Below are 18,336 nucleotides of genomic sequence, written 5' to 3'. Positions count from 1 at the left end.
GTGAGGTATTGACAGCGTGTGTGCTCGCCTCCAGGTACACAGAAATGCTGTGTGCGCGCGAATAATGTTGTGTATAATTTACATCTGCTCCGGCCTACATGTGATGTAAACTCCAGATATTCCATGTATTTATCTTTTTCCAATGTACGAACTGAAATGATTAAGTAGTTATGGAGAGGAACCGTTAAGCCAGTATGGTTTTATAGCGGTAGGATAATTCTTAAGACGGGTGGCTGCAAAGGTTAGCTGAGGCTTAAAACAATTTTTTTGTACGGCAGGTCGAGTGTTGGGGTGACTAGCCTTTTGGAGAATGGCGCGGACGCTGGAGGTCAGGGCTATACCTACAGCTGGTACCCGAAGGCGAGCCTCGCGCCCTTATTTACAACAACTTTCAGGCCCACCCTCGGAAGCACGCGGAGACCGACCACACACACTTCTATACCCTCCAGCTCTCCGTCCTTAACTAGGAGACCTCGTCCATCGAAGCCTCGTCCGGGCAAATCTCGTCCATCAAAGCCTCGTCCGGGCAAATATCATCCATCGAAGCCTCGTCCGGGCAAATCTCGCCCATCGAAGCCTCGTCTAGGCAAGTCCCGTCCATCGAGGCCTCGTTCGAGCACACCCGTGCCTGTCTCTTCCCCGTCGGAGCCGTCTAAGGACTGTAGAGCAGTGGGTGTGTGGCAGAGGGTCCCCGGCATGGACGGGTGGTGCGTCCAGAACTGTTTCCACGTACCATCATTCTGTCCACCATCACACTGTACCTGCAGCTGAAACACACATGCTTCTTAAGGAGGTTTAAAAACAGTCGCTGTTCCACCCATCTTCTGACATTCTAACCGTGGCAACAAAAGCTGTAAGACTTTGCTAAAATATATCTCCAAGTTGGTTCTTACAGAGCTTACTTCACTTCAGCCATAAACACACGCTGCGAAAAATTGTTGGAAGAAACTGCAACGGGTGTTGTGTGCTGCTTGAGTGAGTGAATCCTGTTTGGAAAAGAATCGCCTGCGATAGCTGGATATTTTTTATTTTTTGTTTACATTTTCGTATGCGACGCGCACCGCTTATTCATTGATGTTAGGTAAACATCTAGTAGCGTTTTGGCAAGGTTTAGGAGGGTGATAGTAGTGATCCTTGAAAAAAAACCGCTATCTAAACAGCAGTTACCACTTACTACACATACATGCAAATTTGCATTTTATTAAAAATAAGCACTATGATGCTTCTTGCAATCTCGGCTTGGCACTGTTTTGATAATTCCTCTTGGCAAATAATCCATGTCAAAGACAGTTGATCAAACTATCAACAATGACTGGTGAAATTTGTAATAAATATGTATACTACTTTGAGGGGTACCAGGCTGCGCCCAGGTCTATGTGGGACAGAAATGGTTGGGCACGTTCCCTTTTACCCAATGTCTCTGTTCATCTATTGTGGTTAATAGGTGTTAAGATCATTAACATTCTGAAAACGCCTCCCGCCGCCTCAACAAACTATAGGCTTTCGCTACCCTCAACGTTACTAGGATATCATCTACATATACACCAGTATTTATGCATTCCAATATTTATATCCACTTAAGTTATTCTTCACCCCTAGTCAGTATAAAGGACAATAAAATGTACTAACACACGTTATTTTTCCTGATCTGCACGTTAGAGCCTGATGACTCTGGGTACAAGTATTGTTGTGAAGTTATTCTCACCGCGGCTCTCAGGGGCGCAAGGTAAGACAGGAGGATATTGTTGAAATCGGAGACGTGTGTGGACATTTTTTAATAAATATGCCTTGTGCAGTTCAGGGAACTTTACTCAACGCCTTGTGCAGCTTAGGGCACATTACTCAACGCCTTGTGCAGCTCAGGGCACTTTACTCAACGCCTTGTGCAGCTCAGGGCACTTTACTCAACGCCTTGTGCAGCTCGGGGCACTTTACTCAACGCCTTGTGCAGCTCAGGGCACATTACTCAACGCCTTGTGCAGCTCAGGACACTTTACTCAACGCCTTGTGCAACTCGGGGCACTTTACTCAACGCCTTGTGCAGCTCAGGGCACTTTATTCAACACCTTGTGTAGCTCAGGGCACTTTACTCAACGCCTTGTGCAGCTCAGGGCCCTTTTTTCAACGCCTTGTGCAGCTCAGGACACTTTACTCAACGCCTTGTGCAGCTCAGGGCACTTTACTCAACGCCTTGTGCAGCTCGGGACACTTTACTCAACGCCTTGTGCAACTCAGGGCCCTTTATTCAACACCTTGTGTAGCTCAGGGCACTTTACTCAACGCCTTGTGCAACTCAGGGCACTTTACTCAACGCCTTGTGCAGCTCAGGACAACTCAATGAATAGGTTATAACTTATTCATATATAACATATTCATATTAAAACATATTCATATAACAGTCATAACCCCAAACAAGAACAATGTTACAGGCTAATGCAGTGTAACAATTGTAAAAATAATTGTTTTTCAAAACGTGATCAATTGTAAAAGCTAGAAAGGTTCTATACGCTCGCATCCTTTCGACAAAATAGTTGCGTTAACATGGGTGAAAAATACATTAATCAGATATGCTGCTGGTATATATTATAGAAAAAGATTAATTTTCTGGATACGAAGTACTCGCATGCTAGGCTCGTGCACGAGGCTGCCCGTCCCAAAGACGTCATAAATTTTATGAGGCTGTCATAAATTTTTAATATACTGTGTCCTAAAACGGCATTTTCGTACACATTAATGTTATTGTAAATTAGAATTTGGTGTATAATTGGGGTTAAATTAGATTAGGTTAGATGTTTAGATTCAGTTGGCAGTTATTGGCATTTGTAATATGTGGAGTTAGCCAAAGATGTACGACCAATAGATTAAGTTGAAGAGAGTGAAGATGCCAACGGTCATCCATCGGGCGAAAGTGATGAGGTTCTTGGAGTACTTGCTGAGGCTGACGGAGGTCTCGTAGACCTTGCCAGACTGCCGGGAGTGTGTGGTCCAGGGCTGGACCTTGGTCACGGGCTTCATGGCGGGGGAGGACACCTCGTCCCCGCCTTCGGTTAGGGAGTAGTCGATGACGACGTGGAAGATGATGATCATGAAGCTTATGACGATGCAGAAGAGGAGCCACACGTCCACCATCTTGAAGTACGACGTCTTGGGCAGGGACGACGAGACCTGATGGTCAGAGATTCGATATAGTACAAACGTGAAAAAGGCTTTCCCTAAACTCTTGCCTGGGCCCCCTCTCCCTCTTACCTGGGTAAAGAGTGTGGCCAAGACGAGGAGAGAGGTCAGCGTTGTCATGAGTCGAACATCGAGAGCGTGGGGACGGAGGAAGAGTGTGAGGTAGCAGATGGCCAGGATGATGATGGAGGGCATGTAGATGTTGAGGATAGCGTAGCCCGAGCGTCGCTGGAGCCATAACCGAACCTTCATCACACTGAACTCCCCGCTGTGCTCATAGACGAGCTTCGGCTGCTGGACCTACACACACAGGGAGACGAAAAACTTTCAAAAATTCATTAGTGACATAATGAGTGATTGCGTTCAGTGAAGTGAGATAAAGGTGAAAAAGAGTAAGAGACAGACGACCTGAGGAGCTTATGTGGTTTCAGGAGAATCAGTACATATATCTAATTCTATAGTCATGAAAGATATGTAAAGAAAAGGGTATCTCCAGCAGATGTCTCCCCAGCATTTGCGTACACTAGACCTACATATAATTCTAGAATGAATGAGTTTGGGTGGATATAAATAGGAGCTGTCTCATATGGGCCAATAGGCCTTCCTGTAGTGTCCTTAACTCTTACGCTGATAGTGTTCGGCCACTGACCTGGTACTCCAATAGCACAGCACTGCCGTAGTAAGCGGCGGAGGAGTTCGTCTCTTCGAAATTAAGGAAGTCTTTGGAGCCGGAGAGCATTTGGAGGCGCATGTCGCAGAATTGGACATCAAACGGGTACAGCATGAGGTCGAAGTCACAGATGAAGGTGGTGCTGTACTTCCTGGAGAGGAGGAGAGGGTTCCTTTTGCCCGGAAACAGGTCCACTGCCCAACACAGGCCAACTATGTTAGCACAATATCAAGATTTTTCTCTCCACAGCCAATATTTTGAATAGGCAATCCCAAAAAAGATTTCACGAATCAAGTGCATTTATAATGTTATTCGGGAAGTATTAATCTTGATTTATAACATACTGTGACTTTGAGCTAGAAATAATACAGAAATTAGGAATAAAAAGATAAAGTTTGATGTAAGCCAATAACCAACATCCAGTGGGTAATCAGAGCTCATTATTCGTACCTGTAATATAATATAAAACCAAAGACTGATATTTCATCTACACTTCTCTTTATTGTATTTCACATTATATATACTAAAGTCGTACTTCATAGGGGTGTGAGATCATGTATAACTAAGTATAATATTAACACTGCAAGGATAATCTACATTTCACTGTGATACAGAACACAGTGTACGAGTTGTCACCTTCGCCGGGGGCGCTGTTGTCGCTGCGGTCTGGGGGCTGCTGGCGCTTCAGGTAGAGTGACGACTCTATGTCGACCACTGTGTGTTGATGGCCCTCCGTGTTCACGAAGGCGATGATGGGCGACCAGAGGCTCATCATACTCGTGTAGTCCACCTTATTTAGACTGTCGTTGATCTTTAAGTTGCGGTAATTAAGACGGTCGTCGATCCAAATCTTGATGATTTTGTATGACAGCTGCATGGTCATCAGTGTCGTGTCAACTGCGGCAGACTCGACATTAACGTGTAATGTTATTGGTAGGCTGGAGGCATTCACGCCATTGCCCTGCCGAGGTGGCAGGTCCTTCCTGTAGTCTTCAGGCTGAGAGACGAGCTGGCACTCGGCCTCGTCACTGTGGTCCAGACAGTCGTACTTTAAGTCGCATCGATTCTGGTGAGGGATGCAGGTGGCGTCATCGCAAGAGTAACTGTCCGGTCCGCAAGGCGTGAGGACCAGGGTCCGCGGACCTTCTCGTTGGTTACACACTGGTGACTCGAGGTGCCAGACCCGACGGCCCATGGGCATGTTGAAGGGCGCGTCGACGTCTAGTCTGGCCAGAGTCTTGTTCTCTACCACGTTGATCCACAACCATTCTCCCTCCACCTTCTTGATGTGGTACGCTCCATATCCCTTGAAATAAAGATCTCCCAGACCTTCCTGGTAGGCGATGAAGTGGAGATTTCGTTCTTCCAGCTCACAGGTACCCAACAGGGACAAGATTGGCAGGTCGGTAAATTCACAAATAGCGCATAACAAATCGGTAAGACAGTCAACATCAGACAGGCCCCAGTGCTCAATTTTTGCGCAGTTCTCATAAAAGTTTCCGTTGGGTTCACCGTCATTCCAGAGCGCGAGTGGAGCGAGGACGTTATCGTAGTGGGTAACCCAAGTGCCTTCTCTCTCCACGTCGATGATTGAGGCCCAGAAGTTGGTTATACACAAATCTTTGTAGCCAGACCACAACTGAACCGAGACATTGAACAAAAGGAGCAACTCGTCCATGTTGGTGGAAAGAGGCAGATGTGTGCCCAGAGCTTCGCATTGGTAGAATGCTTGAGCTTTTGAGAGCCTTGGAAACCCGAAGTAAAACGTGTCCATAGTTTGTTTGCAAAAGGATTCGAGAGATGTGTTGTACTCTGTGACACTATATAGGTCCCAGCCGGCCTCCCAGGATACATAGTTACCCAGAGGGTCGGTCTTGCAAGCAGCCATGTCAGCTATGACGTCGGCGCTCAGTACAGAGTCCCACACATTAACCTGAGAGTAAACAAAAGACAATTGAGAGCCAAATGTAAGAAGTGGAGTACTATGACTGAGTTAATGTCGAAGGATGTTACCAGATCATCATTATTAACACAAGCGCAAAATATATGTTGATTAAAAAACTATACCCGTGATAGTGCCTTATTTGGAGCTCTTTATCTATGATAGAGCGTCGTTGGAGAGGCTAACCTGCAGGAGAGCGCCGCTGGAGCTCTCACCTGTGACAGAGCGCCGCTGAAACTATGCTTCGATAGAACACTTTGGCCGAGGCGAGCGTAGTCGCCGTAGATCTGGCGCTTAACGTTATAGGTCATCTCGTAGACGAGTTTACCGTCAATGAAGGTGTTGTAGAGATACTTCAGGTGATCGTAGGTGAAGCACAGGTGGTACCATCTGAAGGCAGGGAAGGGAAGATGGATACCTCAGAGGATATCACCTCCCTGCCCTCAGAGGTAGTATCCTCTGAGGGCTTAGAAGGGAAGGTGATAACGCCCAGAAGTAGGAATGATAACAAAGAGTACAATATAAAAAGAGACGGGACTAATACTGAAACATAATTATCTTGAATAACCGGCAAGAATATCTATGTTATTATCATCGATCTTATCGTGAGGTTGTTTAGCAGGAACAATAATAAACTAAACCAAGGGGAGAGAGATAAGTGGACAGGTTCTCACCCCAGTATAGGTAGCAGCAGGCATCCATCAGCCTCAGGAGACTATGGAGTTGCGCTCTGGTTGTCGGTCTGGAATGGCCTCTCCAGGGCGCAAAGCCTGGGTAGGTTGACCTACCTATATGGGAGTATGGGTAGAACACCCTATAATGGGAAGGTTAGTACCTTCCGGAAGATGGGGGGAGAGGAATTAGATAACTCGCCATTGAGTACTCGCTGGAAAGATGGGGTATGTGGGTGGTTACTCACTGGTATAATGTTCTGGTGGAGGCTAATCGCTAGATGGTGAGTATGGGGTACGCTTAGGAAGGTGGGTACTCACTTGAAGGTCCTGAGTTTGTCCTTGAGAATCTGGAACTGCCAGCGGTGGGCGACGACAGGCCGGAACCGGTTCAGCCACAACTCTGTTAAGCAGTAATTACTGTGTCTAAATCCCTATTATACCAGGATTCTGGAGGACTGTGATTCAAATGGACATTTCCAGTTCAGTAACTAAGGTCTGTTATACTGGGTCGGTTTAATGCCTGGCCACACAGCCCTTGTGCGTGTTGACTGTTCCACCAATTTTTTTGTTATGAAAACATGTTGTCATGTTTCCTATTTGTTTCCACTCAATCTCTGCCTTTTTTTTTATTTCATAACGCCATTTTGTTAATTATATTATTTTCTTTTTCGTTTAGCTCCACCTTTAGAGAAAGGAATGGTGCCCAACTACTTGTGCTGGACGGTAGAGCTTCATCCAGATCGGCGTTCAGTCACCGACCGTCCACAAGTGGTTGGGCACCATTCCTTTCCCCCGTCCCATCCCAAATCATTATCCTGACCCCCTTTCCAGTGCTATATAGTTGTAATGGCTTGACGCTTTCCCCTGATAATTCCTTCCCCTCTTTATCTTCTCACATCACCCTCGGCTCCTCACGACGCCTTGTTTCCTCCGCCTTGCACGACCTACTGTTCCCCCCCAGACACTGACCTCCTTTGATCTGGGAGTCCCAGTTGTCGACCTTGTCCCACAGCTGGAAGAAGGTAGCTCTGGTGTGTAGGAAGAAGAGCTTGAAGCGGCAGCAGAGGCTCAGGGAGGCCATCCTCCAGGCCCGGTCCAACTTGCCTCTGTACACCGCCATCGTTGACAGACTCGCCACTCCATCCTTCTGGAACTCCAGCACCTGGATGCTTGTCCCTCCTGGAATTGGGAGGTGGCGGATGAAGGGAAGGGGGCGAAGTGGATAGGGGAACGTGAAAGGAGCTATTATAGTTCTTAAAATCAGCAACCTGGCTAATGTGACGTGTTTTGAGCTTACCTGGGAGCAGGAGGAAGGTCCCCAGCAGGAGTAACGTTGACCACCACCTGCTCCTGAGGAGTGTGGTGGTGTTTACCGTGTAGGACACCGTCTTGACGAGGACCTCCAGGCCCATCCTGTGTTAAAACACCTTCAGGCATACACAAGTTACTCAGGAACACATTGAGGGCAAATGTAATTTTCTAATCCTTTCGCCAAAGTGTTATCTCAAATTGTTGTTAATTTAGTGTTTAAAAGAGATTTTTGCTTATTGTTAATTAACGAATTAATGTTATTAAAGCGTACAACAGATAATTTAAACAACAAATAGTTCATTAAATATTATCTAATGTTCTGCTGGAAAACATCGACTTCTGGCATTAAAATGTGAATTACTAGGATGCATAGCTTCTCTTGAAGGTTTCATTAGATGCTATGTTGAACTACGAGAAAGATATCTCAAAAAGATAACCTTTGGGTCAGAGGTCATTTCATAGCGTACACTTTCATAAACAGCCCAGCACCGACTCCCGAAGCAAAGATGGCCTTTCACACAGTCCGGATTTCCTCGAAGAAGTTCCGCTGAAATCAACGTTCCGCTGGAAGTTTATCGTTCTACAACGTTTCCAGAGCTAAGTAAACAGATTGATTGAGTCTGACCTTGAGCAGTTCTCATACCTGGACGTGGTAACACGCATTCTTACAGAGGTGACGTTTATTTGTATCCGACCATAAAGTGAGTGAATTATCATTTGAGTGTGTCCTTGTCGCCTCCCTTTTGAGGCATCGAAGCCTCATCTCTTTGTTTTGGGGTTTTAACATCTTCAGCGCCCAGTATATACATATGTATAATTATACAGCGTCCAGACTGTATAATTCTTCAACACACACACACACACACACCCATAAATACACTGGCTTAGAGTGCTTGGTTTGAGTCGAGTTGTTTTGCTGGCGAGCGCGTCTCTCTCCTTATTACGCCTCTCTCCTTACTATTAGTACACAAGACATCAATACACAAGGCACGCGTGTGTATCACCTACCACCACCTCTCAGGAAGGTGCTCAGGGGTCGCCCTTACCTTCCAGTAGTCTGCCTAAGAGTGGAACCTGAAGCCCCGAGCCTCCACGCTTGGAAAGCCTAATGTATCAGTTACTTTTAATAATCTTGTATATACAGCATTGATATCGATTATCAATTCGTGTTGTCGTAAGTTGAGTCATTGCTTATGTCCCAGTATTGCTATGATTGATTTCGCTCTAAAACGACACGAAAGAAAGAATCCCGCCGCTGTTATTGAAGCAGAGCAGTCGTGTCGAGCTGGCCACACTGGTCAGAAATTCATGGGATTACTGAGAAGCGATAGCAAGTGGTGCACAGAAAAAAAAGAATTCAGAGATAGCATCAAGATTTTAGTGATTCATATGACCGGAGTCCGGCTCCCACCGTGACAGCATGATGGCGGTACATTTTGCGACATGCTCTGATTTATAGTTCATATTTTTGCCATTTCGGATGTATAGGTAACAAATGCGATGCACTATTTGAGAGTACTGGTCACGCACCCAACAGCAAATATTGTTAAAAATTGGGTGAGACTCGCCCTAAGCATCTGGCTTCCAACTTTGGATAGACATTTAAATTTATATACGCACTCCCCGACCCGCTTCCCCCTGTTATACGCACTCCACTGACCCCCCTGCTATACGCACTCCACTAACAACCCCTGTTATATGCATTCTGATTGACTAAGTCCCCCTAAAGGTGGCACGGGCATGAATAGCCCGTAAATGGAGGCCATTTGGAGCCATTGCCAGTATCAATAGCTGTTACTGGAGATCTGTGGATGGATGGGATCTTCATGGTCGCTCGCAGTTTATGGCCCGCAGGACGCCTAGTCGCCAGGATGCAGTTTAATGTGTAAAGCGACGCTTTATATCTGAACAAAACAACGTTGGTAGTTTGGTACCATCAGGATCGTCCTCCTTTTCGAGGAATTGCATTTGTCCGTCCGGGAATTTGCGGTGGAATTCTGGGTCGCGGTATTCTTTTTTTAGTATTGTGAGATCAGTGTAAGAGTTCATGGCGTGGGCGTGGACATACGTGGGGTGCGGGTATTTGTTCTGGTTATTTTGTTACATCTGTGGGCCAATTTTCGTCTGGTGTGTGCGTTGCCATTCCGCTGGGCGGATGAACAGCATATGGCAAGTACTTTTGTTTACGTTGTCCTCGTCTTCGTCGTCGGTCGCAAGGCCGTTCTCGTCGACGTCGGTGGCGGCTCTGGAGAGCCTCCTGGTGTCGGTTGTGGGAGTTTTGGGTGATCCGTTGTCGTCTTTGGAGGTGGCGTCTTCGTTGGCAGGGGTAGCCAGGGTGGATGGCGTTCCTGTTACCGGATTGGTTGAGGTCCTGGTGCGGGGTCGGACGCCGGGCCGGCCGCAGGTGGAGCATATGCACCCCACTGACACCCCCTGCTATACACACCCCTCTAACACCCCCTCCCCAGCTGCTGGACTCAATTTGCTACCTTATTGGGTTGTTATTATTCAATTAATTTTTGGCTGAAGAAGAATGGCTCAGAACACAATCGATTATCATGGACTGGCTGAATTACCTGTTCATATTGGATTACTATGCGATTCAGCGGATTTTCAACAAAACAGATTAACTAGGAGAGATTATCGATAGAAAAAGTGGATTACCGAAGGTAAGAGCGAGAATTACCGATGATAATGACGACTATAGACGGTAATGGTGGGATAACTGACGGAAATGGCGGAATATTTATAAACTCATCTGATTATCATACATGAAACAAGCAGATTATAGATGGACAAAGCTGGTTTCCGTTGGTCACATTGAATTCCCATTGGATTCAGTGAACTGCCGTTGAACTCACTGGATTGAACACGTTGAACTATAACTGGACACGAAAAGGGTTAAAGTATAAGACACAGATTATCACATAACACACAAGTCAGTGGACACAACGTTAAACCGGACACTACGTTAAACCGGACATTACGTTAAACCGGACATTACGTTAAACAGTTAAACCGGACACTACTTTATTGAACGCCGACCTGTATGAAGGGAGACCGTCGCTCTGCCGTCCAACCCTAATAAAGTCATGGTTTTATAATCTACAAAACTGATTTACTAATCAATTTCATACGCACATAATTTCAAAGGGGGGGCGAGTATACTTTATTCACCGTTCACATCGCCGGTAATATATATATATATATATATATATGTATTTAAGTTACGGAATTTAGCAATCTATTTACAAGAAAGTACAATGGGTTTGCGAGATGACATAATATTGGTATTTTTACATTCTTACAAAGCCAATAACACGCATTGCGTTTCGGGCAGTCGTTTGTTGTGTGTTGTCTGAAGACAGAGTTTGTTATAGTTCTGATAGCAGATTTTTGCTGAATAACAATAGGCTTGAGGTAATTTGCAGTGGTTAAACCCCATATTAATGGAACTATACGATCTATTTTTCTTAGTGCTACTGTGATTTTCACTGGTCGGGTGAGGGCGCTGGATGTGGCCTAAATCAATAAAACAGAACAATAAGGGGGTAGAAATAGCCTAAGCTACTCTATCCCTTTGAGATGTATTTTTTTTCTTGTCTCAATAAACATACTTGAACTAGAAGAACTCCCGAAATCCTCTCCAGGAAAGCTCCAGGTATGGTATGTCTTGAAGTTATAGTCGATTTTAGTTATAGACTGTTCAGGAGTAAAGTGTTTTTGTCGGTTGCTAAAGATTACTCCCGTTTTCCATGTGTGAAGGATAGGCTTTCTTAACCTGTGTGAGAGGTAGGCTTTCTGAACCTGTGTGAGAGATAGGCTTTTTTAACCTGTGTGAGTCCACCTCTGGCAATGATTTTTCTTAAATGCACATTAATGACACTATGTAAAAGACACATCGAACACTTTATGTAGTATACATAAATCTGTGTATGTATGTATTTACGTATAGTAGCTTAGCCTAGCATTTTAAAAGCACTACAATCACTTTCTGTGGTTGATTGTTCAATAAATCCCAGAACTGTATGTTTGACAAATCTCTCACCCTGTCCTCAGAAGAAAATGTATATATTCTGGTTAGCATTGTAAATGTGTGGCCACGTCTGTGGTAGAAAATAATAATAATAAAAAAAATATTCTTCTCCAATCCGTCATATATATTTTGTTTTGCTGAAAAAAACTGAATTGTGTCAGTTTTTTGGGAGGGAAAAAGGAGAAAATATTTTATACTGATGGTTAAAAAAAATGGTGATTCGAATAGGTTCCATTTATTTTATCTATACCTTTGTAACTCTCTCTCTTTTTAAATAATAATGGAGATTTGGTCATGCGTGCGCACGCACGCACGCACGCATTCATTCACACCGAGCTCTGTTTTAATGCAAAGAAAGAACCATTCCTGGATACCAAAGCACCTGGACTCGACAGAGATCCAGTTAAACAAATTCAACCCAAAACAAACTGGAAAGTGCTGTAACACAGACAGGGAGACACAGATGAAAGCTATCCATTTCATTATGTACGAGTTAATTTTTTTTAAATTTGAGTTAAAACTAACGTAGATATATGACCGAACCTAACCAACCCTACCTAACCTAACCTGTTGTAGGTTTCATGTTATTCGTAGTTTCCATGAGATGGGTTAGTGTATTGTTTCCTTGTAATATATGTTGTGTATAATTTTGTTTTGTTGTGGCATTTTGGTGCCTTGTCTTTTATGTTTATTAATGTAATTTTGTTCTGTACCAATAAAAAATAAAGCAACCACGTTCACACCTGTAGACCCCACCGACAGCAACGTTCTTACATGTGGAGTCTTACAACAAAATAGATATAGCCAGCAAAATTGACAGTAGCCATTGGTGTAACAAAAACACACACACATATATATATATATATATATATATATATATATATATATATATATATATATATATATATATATATATATATATATATATATATATATATATATATATATATATGTCGTACCTAATAGCCAGAACGCATTTCTCGGCCTACTATGCAAGGCCAGATTTGCCTAATAAGCCAAGTTTTTCTGAATGAATATATTTTCTCTAATTTTTTTCTTATGAAATGATAAAGCTACCCATTTCATTATGTATGAGGTCAATTTTTTTTTATTGGAGTTAAAATTAACGTAGATATGTGACCGAACCTAACCAACCCTACCTAACCTAACCTATACTATCTTTCAACCCGTTCTCGCAAATTTAATAAGTCAATATTGACTTATTAAATATGTGCATAGGTGACATACTTAACATAATAGTTTCCCTTGAAAAGCTTCATAGAAAACACCGACCTTATCTAACCTACTTAGTATGTTAAGATAAGCATCTTATTGCTTCGTAATTACAATTATTACCTAACCTATAATAGGTATAGGTTAAGTAATAATTGTAATTACGAAGCAATAAGATGCTTATCTTAAGATACTAACAAGGTTAGGTAAGGTCGGTGTTTTCTATGAATCTTTTTAAGGGTATCTGTTATGTTTAGTATATCACCTATGCACGTAGTTAATAAGTCAATATTGACTTTACGAATTTGCGAGAACGGGTTGCAACCTTTATAGGTTAGGTTAGGTTAGGTAGCCGAAAAAGTTAGGTTAGGTTAGGTTAGGTAGTCGAATAACAATTAATTCATGAAAACTTGGCTTATTAGGCAAATTGGGCCTTGCATAATAGGCTGAGAAGTGCGTTCTGGCTACTAGGTACGACATATATATATATATATATATATATATATATATATATATATATATATATATATATATATATATATATATATATATATTTTATATATATATATATATATATATATATATATATATATATATTATATATATATATATATTATATATATATATATATATATATATATATATATATATATATATATATATATATATATATATATATATATATATATATATATATATATATATATATATATATATATATCACTCGCCCTGCACTGTTAATCTCAGTTAAAACTGCGTGTATATGACAACGGCAGACATTGGGTTCATCACACTCATAAAGGGTTCATATTATGTTAGAATACCATACAGTATATTAGTTCCATGCAACCCTTGTAATATTTAGTCCATAGATCTGCGGTTGAGGAAACACTGTCCTAGACGACCCAAGGACCACCTGTCCCACTGGGTGTTGGGGCGTGTGTGGGAAGACTGTGCTAAGCCACTGAGTGTCACTTACGGGTCCATAATGGTCACTTTGCCTCGTTCTCACCGGCAGTTAGGGTCTGTTGTGCCACAATAAATATACTAACTACTAATACGATGTTAACTTTAGGGAAACAAAGAGTGTTAGAGGATTACGAGTGAGTGTGTAAATACTGGGGTAAAGAAGGGGTGTATTATGAGAGGCAGCGACCATGAGGAGGGTGTGAGGGAGGTGTTGAGGCGGGTAGGTGGGGCCCAGCTCCTCACTCTCCTCCTCGCCTTCACTCCAGTAGCATCGTCTCTCCTCGTCTTGCAAGGTATTAAGTTAATGGTCTTGACTTCTTGTTTATAGTATAATGTTGTAGTTATTTAGGTAATTTATCAGAGTTAAGTGTTATCTTGCCCCTTATTTGTTCGAAATTGTGATGGTTCTGTTTAGCGTGTAATATTTATTAACTAACACTTAAACTTTATATTCAAAGTGGTACGTGCAGCCTTGAAACGCCATACTCTATAGTTTTTAATCATTACTTAAACTGGTCTTTTTCGCAGCAGTTTCCTTGTTGTAGTAATTAGGGACACTTTACTACTTAAATCCATACTAAGAATTTTAAGCTTGCTAAAGTGGTTGGTGACTTAATAGTTCTAAAAGAGAGGTGGGGGGGCTATTTTTAACCGTAGTCTAGGAAATTTTGACCCCCCCCCCCCCCTTCTCACCGTCTTAAAATAACAACTTGGTTCAGTGAGGAATTTAATTGACTGTAGTCTGGCTTCCCATATTTGAAGCATTTGTCAATTAAATGTAACTACTAGAATGCTACCAGAAACGGTATCTCTTTCCTTCAAAGGAAGATTCCTTGCCTTAAAATTTTACATTGTATTAATGTATTGTTGGATAGCTCATAGGTATAATACCATGACCTAACCCTCCTAGTGTTTGCTCCTGAAACTAGTGACTTTTACTACTTAGAGCTGTAATCTTAATACTGATGATGGATATATAAATGCCTGAACAATACTGTTCCCTAGATATTAGTAGACCAAGAATTTGACTGGTAAAAAGTAATTGCGATAAATCTAATAATCGGTGACTGGGAACTATTACTTTCCTAGATATAATACCAAACAGTCTGTACTCCGGCCATGAAAGGGCTATAGTTGTAATCTTGTCACTTCATTTCTGAAGATTGCCATGTCATAGTCTATCTACTAAACAATTTAATACTTACTAAAAAAAACTCTCTTCCTTCCCTTTTTTTTTTTTTTTTTTTTTTTTTTTTTTCTTCTCTTCCCACTAGTTTAAGTAATCCTTAAGATTTAACGCACCTAAAGCCTTAAGTTTCAGCTGTCATAATCTGACTTCTATAACTTTTGTTCGAAACGGGTCTATTCGGTTGTTTAACAAATCTATATATTGCAGATGCGGTGTTCTATTACAATATTGGTGGCCTCTATCTTCTATGTGGCCGGTGTGACGAGCCAGTACCAACCATTACAGGCATAGTTAACCTCTCGCTGTTGTAAACTAAACATTTTATTTTGTAAATTGTTAATTAAATACTTATAGTGCCGCTATAAGTTGTGCTTTTCAAAGTAACTTGACTATAATTTAAATGGTAATGTAATTGTTTTTTTTTTTTTCATTTTAACTTTGCAGACCGTGGGTGTCCCGAAGTCCTCGAGTACTTCACCTACTTTTGACGGCATTCCCAGGGACACTAGTCGACCACTTCCTGGATTAATTGAAGCAATCGGGAGCCTGCCGAGTAGCGCTCAACCTATCGCAGCTAAAGACGCCTTTATCCTCCAGGGCCCTGGCAGCGGCCTCTTGCCTGACGCAGGCCAGCACAGGGGAAGCTTTGCTGAGGGACATTATTTTCCCCAAGACTTTGGCAGTGATGTAGCTCCCGGTCCTAATGTCGGCCAGGGTGTCTTTGGTCCCGGTCCTAATGTCGGCCAGGGTGTCTTTGGTCCCGGTCCTAATGTCGGCCAGGGTGTCTTTGGTGGTCCCGGTCCTAATGTTGGCCAGGGTGTCTTTGGTGGTCCCGGTCCTAATGTCGGCCAGGGTGTCTTTGGTGGTCCCGGTCCTAATGTCGGCCAGGGTGTCTTTGGTGGTCCCGGTCCTAATGTCGGCCAGGGTGTCTTTGGTGGTCCCGGTCCTAATGTCGGCCAGGGTGTCTTTGGTGGTCCCGGTCCTAATGTCGGCCAGGATGTCTTCGCTGGTCCCGCTACCATATTCAGCGGTGGCAGGTTGGACCAGGTGACCGTCCCGCGGGTTGTAGTGGGCAGCACTGGACCTTCTGGAAGTATTGTCAGACCGGTTGGCGTCCCTCAGGTCAGGAGGGTGGACGATGTCTTCCACCCCACTGTCACCCAAGTTGTCACCATCGACCGTTGCGTCACTGTCACCGACCAAGCCTTCAACAGCGTGGCGGTAACCTTAACGTCCTTCAGCGTGCAGACTGTCACCGTCGGAACACGCTCGGTAAGTTTACAGTAACAGTGCCATATTAATACAATAACGCATGCATCATCTTCCTGCTTATAACCTTCTCTTCTACACCACAGGTGCTACACACTCCCGTTGATGACCGGGTCGCTCTCCAGACTTCTGTCTTTGTCCGGCCAACGTCAGTAACGTTAACGGAAGTGAAGTCTGACTTCAGGATCGTGACGGAAACGTCACTAAGTTACGTGACCCTCGCTCACACGTCCTACATAATCAGCCAGTACACCTACACCACTCCGGCCACCCAGGTGTAAGTATAGAATACACTGTGTGTGTGTGTGTGTGTGGCATTTGGTGTGGGGGGGGGGGTGTTGGTAACATTACCTCGTGTTAATGACTTATATTCTGTCTTGCAGGTTGACGTACACGGCGACGGTGGTACACACGAATATTAACACCAAGAGCACTACCTTCACCAACTACCGGACAGTGACGGACACTGTGTACATTAACAGCGGCTACGGCTACCGTCCTCAATAAATGACCCTTAATCTTAAGACAATAACTCTTGCAGTGTTGTAAAAAATATCTAGTAAACTTAAGAGATAAATATTTTCTTTAAACCAAAACTTGTTAATCTAAAGTTAATGTAGTTAAACTAGTTGATAGTAGTTAGAGGATGGTCCACTACGGGCTCACCATAGCCCGTGCTACTTGGAACTTTTAAGAGTAGCTGAATCTAGAACAAGAGTTCGACAAAATGGAAAATTTGCCTTGGCAAGTTTTAACATCATTTCTCACTTGTATAAGCTTGGTCTTCTAGAAACCGAAGATTGTTTTGGTAGCCACTACATAAGGCTAGTAAGGCAAAACCAGGCACCGTAGAACTATCTTAAATGGTGCTCTTGAAAGTTGTGATCATGCCTGTCACAAATGTTCCGGCCAGTTACAGAAAAATTGGAAGTGAGACTAAGTTAATTTGTCCCACTGTGCAGCCCGTCCTCCTGAACAAAGCCTAAAGTAAATTTCATGGGGTCTCGGTTTATGAATGGTAAATTAGTTACAAAGACCCGCAACTGACTATGCAAGCTGTCCTCGGACAAAATCTATTACCACCCAGCTGTCGACCCAGAGAGATGCTTCATAAATTTTTTAACATGCTGTTCATTCCAAATGGGAAAATCTCTAATATAAATTAATATCTCGGCATACTGTGTCATATTTTATTATTAAAGGCATTGGTTAGGTGGTTTAGGTCCTATGGGCGAAGCATTTTCAGCGTAATTTCGAAAAAGTCGTCAGCGAAGTACTTGTTCCGGAAGTGTTAAGCCATGTACAGTTTTTGCATTCATAAACGGCTACATGGCTTTCCTGGCTTGTTGCCTTCTTTGATAATTACTTTATTCATAAACGCGGTTTGGCGGGTGCATGGACTTTGGCCTTTGAGGACGGACTCTTATTACGTCCTTAAAGCTTCCAGACCAAGTACTTTGCTGACTCCTTTTGTTAGAAGCACAACAAAATGATGTAAATGCTAAACCAACGTACTAAAGTTGGAAAATAATCTGAAAAGGAACCTAACCAGTGCATGAGGATCTCTTAACTTGAGAATTCTTAATTAAGAAGAACGGCATGTTAAACTTAGAATGCGGTGTTTAGGGTGGACCGCTGGATGCAGTTGGTGTTAACGGGTTGCACCGAAGTGGTCACGAGTCTTAGAACTACTGCGGGGAAGGCGTGATGATGGGGAAAACATTTATTGGTTACACTTTCCATTTTTAATTAAGTGTGAAAAGACTAGAGGGTGAAACACTTTAGTCTCTCAAAGTGCAAACTGCAAGAGATGTTTGCTTTAAATCAAATTGGTTCTCTATTCCTTTGCTTTGCAAAGGTCTTGGGGTA

General features: G+C 43.0%; 3 protein-coding genes across 4 annotated transcripts in view; 2 read left to right on the top strand and 1 right to left on the bottom strand.

Annotated features, from left to right (window-relative positions):
- Window positions 1-1,630, top strand: part of LOC123745862 (uncharacterized) — a 23,099-nt gene extending 21,469 nt beyond the window's left edge. Inside the window, exon 2 of one of the 2 annotated variants that reach the window (XR_011225709.1) lies at window positions 279-415. Coding sequence is in view for 1 of the 2 variants with exons in the window: in XM_045726950.2 (XP_045582906.2) it covers window positions 279-771 (493 nt within the window). In the remaining variant the exon portion in view is untranslated. Of the gene's footprint in view, window positions 1-278 lie in introns of both variants that reach the window. The other variant, XM_045726950.2, reaches the window with a different exon arrangement.
- A 633-nt stretch (window positions 1,631-2,263) lies between these two features.
- On the bottom strand, window positions 2,264-7,921 carry LOC123745861 (uncharacterized). The gene is made up of 8 exons (XM_045726949.2): window positions 7,758-7,921; window positions 7,430-7,639; window positions 6,779-6,860; window positions 6,002-6,176; window positions 4,481-5,777; window positions 3,824-4,038; window positions 3,247-3,474; window positions 2,264-3,165 (listed from the first exon to the last, which is right to left on the bottom strand). The coding sequence occupies exons 1-8, from the start codon at window positions 7,870-7,872 to the stop codon at window positions 2,836-2,838; spliced, it is 2,652 nt and encodes an 883-aa protein (XP_045582905.2). The 5' UTR covers window positions 7,873-7,921; the 3' UTR covers window positions 2,264-2,835.
- A 6,234-nt stretch (window positions 7,922-14,155) lies between these two features.
- LOC138359012 (collagen alpha-1(III) chain-like) lies at window positions 14,156-17,044 on the top strand. Its single transcript, XM_069317547.1, has 5 exons — window positions 14,156-14,302; window positions 15,406-15,483; window positions 15,643-16,470; window positions 16,554-16,744; window positions 16,851-17,044. Exons 2-5 carry the CDS (start codon window positions 15,406-15,408, stop codon window positions 16,972-16,974), a joined length of 1,221 nt encoding a protein of 406 aa, XP_069173648.1. The 5' UTR covers window positions 14,156-14,302; the 3' UTR covers window positions 16,975-17,044.
- The last annotated feature ends 1,292 nt before the right edge of the window (window positions 17,045-18,336 follow it).

The sequence above is a fragment of the Procambarus clarkii genome, chromosome 88 (genome assembly GCF_040958095.1).
Source record: "Procambarus clarkii isolate CNS0578487 chromosome 88, FALCON_Pclarkii_2.0, whole genome shotgun sequence".
In the NCBI taxonomy this organism is placed as follows: Eukaryota; Metazoa; Arthropoda; class Malacostraca; order Decapoda; family Cambaridae; genus Procambarus; species Procambarus clarkii.
The sequence above is the reverse complement of the archived record's forward strand: the minus strand, read 5'-3'. Positions and strand labels throughout refer to the sequence as shown.

Excerpts from the sequence above, each read along its gene's own strand:
- LOC138359012 (XM_069317547.1), top strand. The coding sequence starts at position 15,406 with ATGCGGTGTTCTATTACAATATTGGTGGCCTCTATCTTCTATGTGGCC. Across the intron at positions 15,484-15,642 it reads GCCAGTACCAACCATTACAG|ACCGTGGGTGTCCCGAAGTC; the intron begins GCATAGTTAACC and ends TTAACTTTGCAG. Across the intron at positions 16,745-16,850 it reads ACCACTCCGGCCACCCAGGT|GTTGACGTACACGGCGACGG; the intron begins GTAAGTATAGAA and ends TCTGTCTTGCAG.
- LOC123745861 (XM_045726949.2), bottom strand. The coding sequence starts at position 7,872 with ATGGGCCTGGAGGTCCTCGTCAAGACGGTGTCCTACACGGTAAACACC. Across the intron at positions 7,640-7,757 it reads GACCTTCCTCCTGCTCCCAG|GAGGGACAAGCATCCAGGTG; the intron begins GTAAGCTCAAAA and ends TCCCAATTCCAG. Across the intron at positions 6,861-7,429 it reads GGACTCCCAGATCAAAGGAG|AGTTGTGGCTGAACCGGTTC; the intron begins GTCAGTGTCTGG and ends ACTGCTTAACAG.